This window comes from Astyanax mexicanus, chromosome 15 (genome assembly GCF_023375975.1).
Source record: "Astyanax mexicanus isolate ESR-SI-001 chromosome 15, AstMex3_surface, whole genome shotgun sequence".
NCBI lineage: Eukaryota > Metazoa > Chordata > Actinopteri > Characiformes > Acestrorhamphidae > Astyanax > Astyanax mexicanus.
The window spans coordinates 9,161,004-9,175,608 of record NC_064422.1 but is presented as its reverse complement, the minus strand read 5'-3'; the positions used below and the strand labels follow the sequence as shown (position 1 = coordinate 9,175,608).

General features: G+C 36.9%; 1 protein-coding gene across 1 annotated transcript; it reads right to left on the bottom strand.

The window, feature by feature from the left end:
• Positions 1-709: 709 nt before the first annotated feature.
• Positions 710-13,521, bottom strand: prkar1ab (protein kinase, cAMP-dependent, regulatory, type I, alpha (tissue specific extinguisher 1) b). Its single transcript, XM_007233562.4, has 11 exons — positions 13,376-13,521; positions 9,757-9,949; positions 8,603-8,770; positions 8,273-8,364; positions 7,688-7,749; positions 7,554-7,600; positions 6,452-6,610; positions 6,276-6,336; positions 4,997-5,118; positions 4,820-4,901; positions 710-4,160 (listed from the first exon to the last, which is right to left on the bottom strand). The coding sequence occupies exons 2-11, from the start codon at positions 9,928-9,930 to the stop codon at positions 3,988-3,990; spliced, it is 1,140 nt and encodes a 379-aa protein (XP_007233624.1). The 5' UTR covers positions 9,931-9,949; positions 13,376-13,521; the 3' UTR covers positions 710-3,987.
• Between the last annotated feature and the right edge of the window lie 1,084 nt (positions 13,522-14,605).

Below are 14,605 nucleotides of genomic sequence, written 5' to 3'. Positions count from 1 at the left end.
CCAGCAGATGACATGTCTCTCCAAACCACTAAATCACTGATCACCAGTAAATTTTACATTTCATTTGTAAATCAAGGAACCAGAATTTGAAGGAAGAGGGGAAAGACACACAGTCCAAGCTGCTCGAGGTCTAGTGTGAAGTTTCCACCAATCAGTGATGGTTTGGAGAGACATGTCATCTGCTGGTGTTGATCCACTGTGTTTTATTATCAAGTCTAAAGTCAGTGCAGTTTTGTTTTCCCACAAAATCTTACAGCACTTCATGCTTCCCTCTGTTACTGACAACTTTATAGAGATGCAGATTTCATTTCTAGCAGGATTTGGAACACTGCCCACACTGCCAAAAGTACCTATTGGTTTTATATAATATTTAAATTTTCTGAGACACAGATTTTTGGGTTTTCATTGACTGTAAGCCACAATAATCATCAACAATAAAAGAAATAAACACTTAAAATAGACACTCTGTGTGTTTTAATACATCTATATAATATTTGAGTTTCACATTTTGAACTGAATTACTGAAATGAAGTGAAATTTTATTAAATGATATTCAAATTTTTTGAGATGCACTAGTATATCTGTGGCGATACATGTCGCGTTTGCTGATGTTTGGCAGTGGGGTTGGTGGTGGGCCTTTGGGTGGCAGGGTGCCTCCCTGCAGTATGTTTTTGTAGTATATAAGCAACAAAAACCCTGACACAGACAGTTCAATAATAACTTTTTTTATTGCTTAAACTGCCATTAGGACAATCTATACCAAAAGAAAAAGAAAATATTATCATCTGGGCATGACACACTGGAAATCAAAGCAAATAGTTTGGGTTAAATAAAATAAAAAGAAGAAAACTGGTCCACTGTGTACAGTAACCTGCAGCTCGAACAACTGCAGGCTTCACAAAACCAGCTCAGAGACGGAGCCAGCGAGAGTACATACACTCCTCAGTAACAGAAGCCAAGGCAAGCTAGATTAATATTCCTCTTGTACATAGAAATACACACGAGCACTCGTCCATCCATTCATTCTTCCATCCATCCATCCTTTCATCCATTCATCTTTTCATACGTACATACATACAGTGCAGGAAAGCATCACTGTAACTGTGAGAGAGAGGGAATCAGGGCTTGGGTGACGAGAGTCCAGCACAGTTCGGCCATTCCTTTCTCAAACACACACACACACACCGTCCAGACAGTTTAAAGAGAAGATTGGTGATCCTTTAAATCACCTGCATATCTCAGTGTGTGTGAGAGATGAACACATTCAGAGTGTGGGTCTGGTGTGAAACTACAGCATACAGAACTACAGAAACTAGAGGGGACTACTTTTTGCCACATAACACCCTGCACTTGTGTATCCCTCCACCGTTTTAATGATATGCGATTTTTAAATCACGTTTTATGCCTAAAATTATCTCAGAACTCTGGTGTAACAGTATCTCAGGCTTTAGTAAAGCCGTAAATTCATAACCATATAGGGTTTTAATTTTTAGGTTTTAACTTTGTCCATTTACAACCACTGTGAACAGTGTAAACTGGGTAGGTTTATCTAGAAAGAAGCTTCTTTTTTTCCACACCACACCCTGAAGTGAAATATATAGTTAATATAGTTTATATATATATATATATATATATATATATATATAGTTCTTCTTTAATTTGCCCAGACTAATAGGTGTGCTTGAGCAGGCCAGCCCTCCCATACTGAAGAACGCTGCCCGTGATTTAGGGAGTAAAATATGATTTGATAAATACAAGTGATTGTGAATGAGTGATGTGAAAAAATATGATGTACAACAGAAATAAAGTGATGAAAACAAGGAAGGGTTTATCTTACATTTGAAGCACTCCATATGGAGATTTTCCTATGATGCCAGAAGTCACGGGACATCTACACTTTTGTCAAAGGGGTCAAATATATTAAACGTTCAAAATCCTGCTAATAACACTAATCTGAATACAGGAGCAAATATTCGTTTAACATCTACTTCAAAAACCAAGCAACTTCTTTATAATAAAAATAATCCAACATAACCAACAGCTGGTCTCTGCAGGGCTACAGTAACCCTCAGTAAGGCTGCACTGAACCACACAGGTAACGCTGTACAACTCCTCACCTCCGCCTCGCTCCCAGCCCAGCTCTTCTCTACATCACAGAACCAATGAGCCCATTTCACACAGCGAGCGCAACAACCGTGCATGCTGCCACCATAAAGAAGGAAACAGGAAAAGAAAACGTAAGCATGCATCCCATAATGTCTTATGGCACCAAGCTTCTAAAGCAGAGCTGAAAACAAACAAGAAATCTCGGTGTGGAACATACTGACAGCAGTTCTAATACTGGTGCTCTGAAACCTGAACCAAATCTGATCAGTAGGGCACAGCATACTCTTCTTTTGATTTACACAATCAATCAATTAATAAGGTTAATTTAAAACAGACGCTCGTTATGGAAGCCCATCCTCAAACATACAAAGATACAGGAGAAGGCCATTCCTGATTCCTGCAGGCAGGAAGTCGGTGACTTTTTATATATCAGTGACAATCAAAACATTACTTTAAGTATTTAAACTTTTTAATAGCTGGACATTTTTACTTGGTGCAGCTTCATCTAGATTTAGTATCTTAAAATTTCAAAGTTTCTAAAGATTTTCTAAAGATAGACTCACCTTTAATCTAAATTATAATCATAAAACTGTAATTAGAGCTCTCGATTTTCAACTTGGCGTATTGAAATTTTGAGTAAATACCCTTAAATTTCAGATGCATATCTTACTTTTTGAATTAGTACCTCAAAATTATGAGTACATCTTGAAATTGTGACTGAGCTCTTAACTAGTTGAATTTTTTTTACTCAGTATCTTGAAACTAAATATTTTTTAAGTCAGTATGACCTTTTACTTGACCTTTTTGTTTATGTAAGGTGATTATTTGCCACAGTATACCATTATTTTAAGACATTACCTCATAATTAGGAGAAAACAAAATCACAATAAGATACTAAATCGACAACTTGCCAAACTGCTGCCACAATAAGAGCAAGAACGCTTTATTTTATCCTCTTTATGGTGGGAATGAGCTTCCATACCCTACTGATGCTCTGCAAAGTGACTGTAAATGTGAAACGTGTTGTTACCACCTGCACTTTGGCACCGGCATTGAGACTAAAATCACTCCTTTACTGGAATCCTGCTGGTAAGCCAATCTTTTAAACAGCAAAATCACAAATCTGCTAATCTAATACAAGAACGTGTGCAAATAAAACAACTGAGGAACTGGAGAGGCTGCACGCTGGAATGGTGAATAGAGCAGTAAAATAAAACCAGTCAGAAACTCCTTCATTCAGATAACGCTACATGCGACTTGCTTCAGAAACTATTCATACAGACAGATCAGTGGGGTGAGGGGGAGGGAGGGCAAGACACGTAAGGCTTTATAAAGAGTAACTTCATAAGCATGCTAACAGCGGCTGCTGAGGGGTGCGGAAGGAGGGTCTTTTACAGTTTGTTTTTTTACAAAACTACTCTTAAAAAACTACTTCAACTAAAGCACAGGAAGCCAAAGGAAAATCAGGGTCTTCTTCAAACACACTTTTGAAAAAATATAATCTCTCTCTTCCACTTTACGTCCGGTCTTTAATAGGTAATATGTACTGACTGCTCAGGAAAGGCTGGAGTAAATTCCATTTGATTGTCCCGTCAGCGACGCGTCTGTAGCTGACATTGATCGGATCTGATAGAGGGGAGCAGGAACACAGAGGAACACAGAGGAACACAGAGGAACGCTGTGCAATGTTCAAGTGATGTATGTTAACATAAGTGAGCTGAAAACTTAATAAAAGATGAGTACAATGGTAAAAATATAAACCTACTGCATGGGTGGACCCTGCAGTTCAAGTGTGTTTGTGTGTGTATATGAGGGAGAAAGAGAGAGAGACAGAGAAAGAGAGACAGACAGAGGGAGAGAGTGAGAGAGGCAGGGGTTGATTTAGACGGACAGTGAGACGAAGCTGTTGTACTGCTGGATGTTGCGTTTGAGGATGTCCGAGCAGGGCCCCAGCACACGCTCGAATCTCGGCCGGTCCAGCTTGACACACTTGAGGGGGCCACGGGCCACCACAGTGGCAGCACGGGGACGGTTCATCAACAGGGCGATCTCACCTGTAAAGAGAACCAGACAGACAGATCTTGAGAGTACAGAACTCAACTTCGTACACTAAGCATCAGAATTCTAACCAGATACCCCTTTCAAGAGTCCATAGCCCAGCCGAGTACAGTGAGTATCAGAAGACCTACGAGATACCCCTACTGAGAGAACATCACTCAGCAGTGAGTATCTGTACAAAGCAGAGCTAACAAACACCACTAACAACACAGGTATTTCACATCTATCAGGGAGAAGTGTCAGATAGAATTATAAGATATTAAACACACTTTAAAACAGTAAAAATGAACACAAAAAAGTCACAAATGTTAATAAATCAGTCTAGAATGTCTCACTGGATGAAAAAAAAATATATATATATATATATATTATGAACAAGCAGCATAGTTTCACTAATCTATGGGGACGTATTAATTACACAAAATTAAAGACTGTATTAAAATTGGGTGACATTTGGTATTAACCAAATTCCTTAAAATACACATATAATTTTCCCTAAAATCAATAGTGTGCCTTATGTATGAATTTTACCAGTCAGGTATTAAGGAGCAGTAAAGCCACTCTGCTAATAGTTGTGGTTCCTGACACTGTATAGTTCACCACTAGCACCATGCTAATTAGTGGAATATAAGAATCCATGTCTTCTCTGACTTACCAAAGTAGTCTGAAGGTCCTAACCGTCCCACCTCCACAAACTCCTCATTCTCAGATCGCCGCTGCAGTACTGCTGCACAGCCCTGCACAACACAATCACAAACAATAAGCTTTACCGACACAAAAGGGCAACCTGCAGACAGCAAGAGTAAAACAGAGCAAGAAAGCACATCAGCACCTCCAAAATGATGAAGAACTCGTCGCCCGGTTCTCCCTGGACCACAATCTTCTGACTGTCCTCAAACTGCACCGGCTCCAGAGCGTCAGCCACCGTCAAGCGCTCCCACTTGTCCAGAGACTCTGAAAAGCGCAGGTCATGATGTTAAAATGTGCAGAGATTTCATGTCATACAGGGTAAAAGGCTGCATGTGCACGGGTCAGAACCCACCCACTGATGATTTAAAGCTGTGTAAATTTAGGCTACGATCACAATACCACACATATTTTTCAGGCCTATGTGAACACAGCAAATTCCCCACTAGCACGTCAACCATCCTCCCAGCAACCAACCAGCAAGCTAATTGGCAGGACTTTATCCAGAAGCCATGCTGAGAGTTACTCCTGTTTATATTGCAACCACTGACCACTGTTCTCATTTATAATAAACATGGTATAGTGTTATAAACATACATATAACAGACATATTTTTGAACTTAGCACCACTGTGTGTTTTAAAGGACAAAATGTGTTAGTAGGAACCTATTCCAGGGTTTCATATAACAAAATACAAAATATATGGCTGATTACATGTGATTAGCTTAGCATTGATTAGCTACCCAGCTAACAAACTGTGTCAGTTCTACCAGAATAAAACTCTTTTTAAAACTTTTACCAAGACTGCAGCTTTTAATAACAAAAGTTCTTGTGTTTGAAGTTTTGTGTGCTTTGCAGTGTCCTCTGCTAAATCTGTAAATAGGCCCCCAGTGCTAAACACTGTAGCTAGCTATGGCAAATAAATAGCCTTGATGCTAACTGTTTTAATAAAAGTCTATTTGTGATTACTCTACTTATAGAATGTTCACTAGATTTTATGAAATAGCTAAGAAAACAGTTACAGTTAAAAAAAAAAGCAGTTAAATTTTTTTTTCTACTGTCAGAATGGGCGCTAAGCTAAGTGTAAGCTAAGTAGCTGGCTAGGTAGTTCTGTCGATTTGCACCAGAAAAAAAATAATAAAAAGAATTATCACAAAAACGCAAGAAAACATTAACACATTTTAAGTAGAAGAACTCAACACCCCAGCTAAGCTAAGCTAAAATGTGATAAATGTATTATTTCATCACTAACCAATGGCAAAGCCAAAAATCAGGTCCCAAATATAGCAGACACAATAAAATATCATGTGACCGAATTATTTGTAATTATTTGTGGTACCCGGTGCAATTCTACAGCTTTTTTTTTTTGAGGTCGGTTGGTGCTGGGAGATTTTCAGCTCTTATTTACTCTAAACAGAACTCACCTAAAATAGATACTTTGCTAAGGAACTCTTCATACATCTTCCTCTTCCTCAGAGTGCTTCCCTAAAGGCAAATGGAAAAGAGAGTCCAGTATTAGTAAAAAACAGTATCCACAGATTTCTGAAGCATGCAGATCATCTCCACTGCTGTGTTCTGTTGCTACTGGTCCCTTCATTACCATCAGTATTCTCCTGTAGCTGTCTCTGTCGATGCCCCACAGCTTGGCGTTGGTCTTGGCTCTGACCGTGGCTGCCCTGGGGGTGCCGTAGATCAGCGCCAGTTCTCCGAAACTCCCGCCCTCGCCAATGCTGGTCGCCCACTCATTGTTCACATACACCTAACAAACAAAAAACAAGAGTTTACAGAGTCAGTGACTGAAATGTCTGGGTACAGTTTGCAGTTTGAGCATGAAAACAGTTCTCAGTACAGTGGTGTGAAAAATGGTTTGCCCCTTTCAGATTATTTATTACTCTGCATTTTTCCCATTTAAATGTTTTAAATCACCAAACAAATCCAAATAATCAAATAAATATAGTATTTTTGCACTGCATTCAAAATCCTTTCATTTTACAAAAATTGTCAGTGTGCCTTATAATCCAGTGCTCCTTATTTATAAATTTTACCAGTCAGGTATTAAGGAGCAGTAAAACCACTCCACTGAAGTACAGAGTTATACAGGAGTTTTAGTTTAGTTCTCCAGTACTAAGACTGGAGCAGTTTTAGCATTAGCTGCTAACTGCACTAGCTCTTTTGCTGTTCAGGGGTGAGTATTAATGACCTGTAGCCTGCTGCTAACCCTGGCTAGCTACGTGGGATGAACCACTAGCTAATATCGCCCTGGCTTTCTGGAACACTCAGGATTCCCCAGTGTAGTGCTGTTGGGCAGCATTTACTACCGCTAACCATGGCTAGCACTAGCTCTTTCACCTTTCAGCAGCGAGTATATCAGCCTGTAGCCTGCCTCTAACCTGCCTACCACTGCTGGAGCAGCATTAGCATTACCCGCTTAGAAGTTTTTTTAAATGACAGTTTTCATTACTTAACTTAGCTAAGCTTTGCTACCTTTGCTGAATTAGAAGCAAAACATAACGACACCCCTGTTCCTTACTAGTGTCACATAATCTCTCCTATAATGTGGTGCGTTTTATGTATAAAAAAAGATGTTCGTAGATAGTGTGGCTTATAATCAGGTACACTCTATAGAGCGAAAAATACGATTATTATTAGACAAAGATAAAACAAATAAACACAAAACGCAAGTAACCTAGACTGATACTCACATCCATTTCTCCTTGATCAATTACATAGAAGTTGTCTCCCTCATCCCCTGCAGAAGCACAAGAAAATAAGATGTTAAAATTTATAAAACTTTATCTGATGAAATGGATTTAGTAAAACTGAACAAGTGTCACACCTTGCTGAATAACTATCTCTCCGGCGATGTAGGTGACTGGAAACATGGCATCAAATATATCACTGCACGGAGAGAAAACAAGAGCAACAACTGGTTAATAGAGGGTCAAATGAATAGAAATACACAAATGTTGTTGTTAATACTATTATTACTATTATAATACATAGCAGTAGTAGTAGTAGAAGTATAATAGTAGTGGTGGGCAGTATTGCCCTAAAACAAAATCACAAAAATTCAGGGTATTTTTATAATTACAATATTCTTGGCCATATGATAAAACAAACATTGAAAATGTATTATTTAAAATCTGTACTTTTGTATATTTTGTAAACAACAATAGCTTATCAAATCCCTAATTTGGCATAAATAAAAATTATGTAACAATATAAATTATGAAAATACATTAAAATCACAAAGTTTTGAATATTTCGTGGACGCATATAAACTACAAACATAAACAATTAAATAGCAAAACAAATATAAAATACACTGTAGTATAAGTAGTAGTATCAATTAGAAATAGTAGTAAATCTAAACAAAATGTTACATAGCAATATTCTGTTCTTGTAATGAATAAACTCCTACCTTCTCTCGTTATCATCCAAATGTGAGAAGAGCACATTCTTTTCAATAGCTTTGGCCAGAGCTGCCATGGTTTTGTAGTCTTTTGGAATAACCTTTAAAAAGAGACAAATAATACATAAAGATGAGTGTTCTTATTAATAAGCCATTCGGTTTTGTGGAAAAGTTTAACAGAGACAGAGGAACAGATAATCCTGCAGACACTGAGGGACGTTATAGCCGTTAAAAGACAATGGTCAAAAGGCCGATTCATCGTCTGGACGAAGACGTTATGGTGTGATGTCATGGCAGCTGGGTGACCATCACAGACAAAGCTCTGCAGAGCAGACTGACCTTTCTGACGTAGGAGGCGGCGTCCTCCTCAGTGTAAACCTCGGCGCTGATGGCTCCTCTCCTCCGGCGGCCCTTCACCACCGGATTCATGGGAGGAGAAACTTCATCTTCCCGTGAGTCGGAGCGTGAGCTGGTCTTCTGCTGGCTCAGAAGCTGCTTGGCCTCCTCCTGTGTGGCAGAACAACAGCAGGAGATATTACAGCAGTTAGGTGTGCTCGATATTGGAAAAAACTACATTGCAGTGTTTTTTTTTTTTCTTTTTGACAATATATATATTACGATAATAAACAATGCAGGACCTGAGATGTCACCAGCCAAGCCCCCACCCGCGTGCTTTCTCGCATCACGAGATCTGGACAGAGCTAAGTCTGCACTTTAGAGTCAGTCGATCACTCAAAACTCGAGGACTACACAGCAAAACAATAATCGGCATTTAAGTGACCTTTTAAAAGGTAAATCAAAGCATTTTTCTGGGATTAAAAGCGTGAAATTAGCTGTAACTTGAAATATCTGCGCAAAACTGTGCCGAACTGAGGTGCACAGCTTTCAATAGGCTGTCTGGCGCTGCTTTCAAGCACGTATCCATGCCTCTCAGGTAGCAGCAGTTGTTACTTACACAGACACAGAGACAGCGCTGTGTATCTACTTCTTGTGTCAAGAATCAAAACATTGCAACATGACGTGTTTGATTTAATTGCCTTAGGTCTTGCAATGTGACTATTGTGCATGCGCACATCACGATGATGATGCTTAAACGATATATTTTGCAGCCCTACCAGCAATGTTAGAAACCAGTCAGCTACTGTCTACATTTGTGCAAAATTTTGGGGACATTTACCTTTACATTTATGGCTATAAGCTGATGCTGATATCTAGGGTGACTTACAAGGTTATTCCTAATTCAGGGAATAGTGCAATGTAGTGTTAGAAGTCTTGCCCCAAAATATTATTGGAGTAGCGCAGTATAGTCTACCAGACGGGGAATTGAAACCCAGTCTCCCACATGGTGAGGTAGCTGACTGGAAGGCAGTGAGAGTACAGATTGAGCCACACCAATCACCTGAGGCATGACAACACACATGTTCTATCACTGCAGTATCTGCATACTACAGCTATGCTATGGAGTTACGGTGAAAATCCTGACCCCCACTGACCTTCTCCAGTCTTTCGAAGTATTCTCTCAGGAATACCATGGGCCTCTCGGGTCGGGAGGTGCATAGCTGTACGATGCAGTCCTTCAGCAGCTGCTGGATGTTGTGTTTCTGCACGTAGAGCTCACACTCGCGGAGGCTCTTCTCCTCCTCACTGCTCACGCTGCCCGAAGCCATGCTGACCTGCGGCTTTCACCTAACAATACAGAGAAAGAAAACAGTTAAACGTATACATAACGATACTTGTGCTGATGTACAGTATTAATCAAATGTTTGTACACAGATTCTCATTAATATTTGCTCTTTATTTGTATTGTTTACTACATTGTAGATTAACATTGCAATTAGATAGTAGTGGCCTTCACAAACATCTGACATAAAAACCCAACACAGGTGGTTTGGGGCCTGTTAAAGCGCAGAGTGAAGGAAAAGCAGTTAACATCAGCTCAGCACCTCCAGAACTCCTTCAAGACAACTAGAGAACCATTCGAGATTCTACCTCACAAAGCCGACTGAGAGAATCAACAAAGAGTGAGCAAAATTGCCATTAAAGCAAGGTGCTACTTTGAAAAGTAAAAGTATAAAACATATTTAGGTTTGTTTAACATGTGTTTGTTAACTTCATAATTACATATGCATTCCTTCATAGTTTTGATATCTTAAATATTAATCTACAATGTACAAATATCTGCATTTTGTTTAATTAACTTTATTTGGAAACTCTACTAATAAATATTACAATGTTGATCCAGGTGGGTTTAGTCCCAAATTTCTAAAAAGTATTTATAATTTAACGGATGTATGAGTGCTAACAAATGTTAGGACTCCAAATCTTCTTAAACCCATTAGGGCTGCAACTAATGATTATTTTGGTGGTCGACTAATTTGATGTTTTTTTTTTTCATTAGTCGATTAGTCAATGATTATTTCTGCCATGTCCTCCATTCCTAAAAACAATAGAAACAGCTGAATATGAGGTTTAAAAGGCATTTAAATGTCTTAATTTTGTTGAAACATGAAAGGTACTATAGTTAGTAAGTAAATATGTAATCTGTTGTGTCTGGGCACTTTTGGAAACACACACTGAGTTGAATTTAAACTGTCTGAGTGAGCCATTTACCCATCTCCCATTGCGCTTCTGTCCCCAGCACGTTGTGTAATGTGGTACTTTTACAAATTAACGATTAGTTGACAATGAAATTTGTAGTCCACAAATTTAAATAAAATGACATTGTCGATTATATTGACTAATCGTTGCAGCCCTAAAACCCATAGTAAAATAGTGAGTGTCTTATGCATCAGGCTGTGTATTCAGAACTACTTAGATCTTAAGGAAGTTTTCAGAGGCATCAGATGTCTGCTTCTGTTCACCACCACTGTAAACAACTGTCTCTATAATTACTGTTATAGTACTGAAGCACAGGTATTAGCCAGTCATTTTGTGGATTTTTGCCAATATGCCTAAAGTGCAAAGAGAGAGAACAACCTTTCCCCACAGCATGAAAAGAGAAGCATCAACTAGACAGGAAGGAGATTACAGTATTGTTTTAGTAACTGGATTATTACAGATTATAATCTGATGTAATCTGAGCCTGTGTGCAATGCAAACTGAGGTATCATGCACAAATACTCTTGCATATACAACCCTGACAATTTATATTAACAATTTAGAATACAGGCTGTAAATAACTGTACTTACAACAGTAATAAACATTGTTTAAATAAAGGTTAAATAATATGTCTCAATTTACTATTAATTGAAACTATTTAAGACATTCTTAAGCACTGATAATGCAAGTAATAAACTGAGAAATTAGTTAGGAAATGTAATGTAACTAATGTGAATTAATAAATAGTTAAGGCATACTGTCATAAGTACTGTTAATGAATGTACCCTTCTTATCATTATTGTGATCATGTGTTGGTAAAACAAAAAAAAAAAGTGCTGTTTATTGTATTAAGCTACTAAAACTTTTTAACTTTCAGTGGAAATCAGTGTAACAAGTTTATTTATTAAGTAATTTTGGATCATGTCTACTGATCCACTCTGATCATTACAATTTCGCTTTTTTTTCATAAAAGCAAAATGTTGTGCACAGGTTTTTTACATATAATATAAAGTATTATACAAAGTAGGAATGCACAATATATTGTTTTAGCATCGATATCGCAGAAAATGCCGTGTTTTGTGCAATGTCAAATAAACACTTTTCTTCTTCTAAACTTTAATGTCTTCACTGTTCTCATTTTATGAGACAATATCTACCAGATTATCAAGAATACCATTTTAGATTTTATCTAATACCATTCATCATTGATACGCACAAGGTACTATTAGTGCTGGGTTATTGACTTTTAAACAAATATAGTATATCTGATATAGTAAAATTACAGATTTTTTTTTTATATTATATAAATCATAATATCAAAATGTAAGTTCTTATCTATATTGTGCAGCCCTAATGTAAGGTACGGCTCTTTTGTATACATGATGCATTTAGCTAGTTTACCTAATTAAACTATTACCTAGCTTATCTATTAAACTAAAACTCACAGATTTCCCAGATTTGGATTGTAAGGAAATGTAACACAAAGCATAATTGAATGCAGTTTATTAGACAAATGACATAAGGACAAATCATTATTTTGAGATACTAAATTGTTAACTTGAGATTCTTAGTAGATATTTTGAGATACTAAGTTGTTATTTTTGAGATACTAAGTCGTTATTTTGAGATACTAAGTCGTTATTTTGAGATACTAAGTCGTTATTTTGAGATACTAAGTCGTTATTTTGAGATACTAAGTCGTTATTTTGATTTTCTTTTTTTCTGACAAGATAACAACTACGACGTAATGATATATGTAAGGAATTATATTTGACTGCTTATAATATTATTATTCTTCTTCAAATATAAAAAGTTATATTTATGACCCATTTGTATGCCTCTTTGTATTGGACGCAGACATGCTTTGTAACATTACATAAAAATAAAATTAATTAATTAAATATAAGATAAAGGTATGGGATGGAACAGTGTAATATCCAAAAGCGGATTTATTGCCTGAGGTGAAACATCATGCCATAGAGGGTTAAATTTATGACACTGACGCCTTTTATGTTTGTAAAAACCATAAACTTAAATGCGTTATTCACATTAAGCTACATATTGAAGTCTTATATGTGAACATAAGGCGTTATATTCACTCTAAAATATTAAAGGTGTAGAAATGTAACAGTTGCAGCAGATTTTTCTCGAACAGTCGAATGAAGCTGTAGCTGCTGCTGCTGCTGTTTAAGGTGGAACAGGATTTTCTCTACAGAGCTTTATTTCATCACCTCAGGAGATGTAACGTAGATTATTCCTTTAACATTAACTAAAGCGATACATATATCGAGCACGCGGTAAAACTAATGTTTTAAACGCGTTATTTACACTATAACTGATAAATATTAAGGTCGCGAGCGCCATCTTTATATTTGTATAATAAACAAACGGCGGCGGAGGCTAACTGCTAGCCTGTTAGCTCCGATTCTCACATCCGCGCTGAACGGCGGATTTCCCCAAACCCCAGCGGGAGCAGCGCGCGCTGTGAGCGCGAACAGGGCGGTAAGTCTTACCGAAACTCCTGGGTGCGGCTCGCTCTCCGGTTTTACCCTCTTTTCTCTCGTTTTTGTCCTCAAACCGTCGGACGGACACTTTACCGGAAACGGTCAACACCAATCGAAAAATTTGCCATTGACGTCAATTCGCCTCGCTGTGACACGGAGACGGTAACCAGGGGCAACCTTAAAGGGCCCGTAGCAACAACGACATCCACGTATTTTTATCTTATTAAGTAAATTAAGTCATTATTTTGAGATTCTAAGTCGTTATCCTGATATTCTTAGTAGTTATTTTGAGACACGAAGTCATTCTTTTGAAATAGTAAGTTGATATTTTAATATACTAAGAGATATAAGTCGTTGTTTTGAGTTGCTGTCTCATTACTTAGGTATTCTAAGTCGTTTTTAAATATATTAAGTTGCTATTTTGAGATACTAAGTCATTGTTTTGAGATGCTATCTCATTCTTTTAATATACTAAGTTGCTATTTTTAGATACTAAATGATTATTTTGAGATGCCATCTCATTATTTTAAGATACTAAGTTGTTATTTTGATATACTAAGTCATTATTTTGAAATACTGCGTATTTATTTTGAGATACTATGTCATTTTTAAGATATTATGTCATTACTTTGGGATGCTAAGTCATTATTTTGGGGTCTACATCATTATTTTGAAATTCTAAGACATTATCTTGAGATTCGATGTGGTTATCTTAAGATATTAAGCCATTACTTTGAGATGTTAAGCCATTACTTTAATATACTAAGTCGTTATTTTAAGATATTAAGTCACTGTTTTAAGATACCAAGTTGTTATATTGAGATACTAAGTCATTATCTTGAGATATCAAATCATTATTTTAAAATACTAAATCGTTATCTTGAGATATGATGTTATTATTTAGTCATTATTTTGAGATGCTAAGACATTTCAAAATTCTAAGTCATTTTTTAAAGATAGTAAGTCATTATTGTAAGATATTAAAATGCTATTTTGAAATGCTTAGTCATTATTTTGAGACACTATGACGTTATAATGAGATACTAAGTCATTATTTTGAAATTACTTCAGTTTACTTATTTAGATAGATAGATAGATAGATAGATAGATAGATAGATAGATAGATAGATAGATAAAATAAAATATAACGATACATATAAATACAATAAAATAAGAAGTAAAATGTAAGGTATAAAAGTATAAAAGTCCAGTCTTTAGTGTGTGTATGTGTGTGTGTGT

Bases quoted from the DNA above. Each gene is read 5' to 3' on its own strand.
- prkar1ab (XM_007233562.4), bottom strand. From the start codon at position 9,930: ATGGCTTCGGGCAGCGTGAGCAGTGAGGAGGAGAAGAGCCTCCGCGAG. The intron at 8,365-8,602 runs GTCAGTCTGCTC...CTCTTTTTAAAG, and splicing joins CCGCCTCCTACGTCAGAAAG to GTTATTCCAAAAGACTACAA. The intron at 7,750-8,272 runs GTAGGAGTTTAT...CTCTCCGTGCAG, and splicing joins TTGGATGATAACGAGAGAAG to TGATATATTTGATGCCATGT.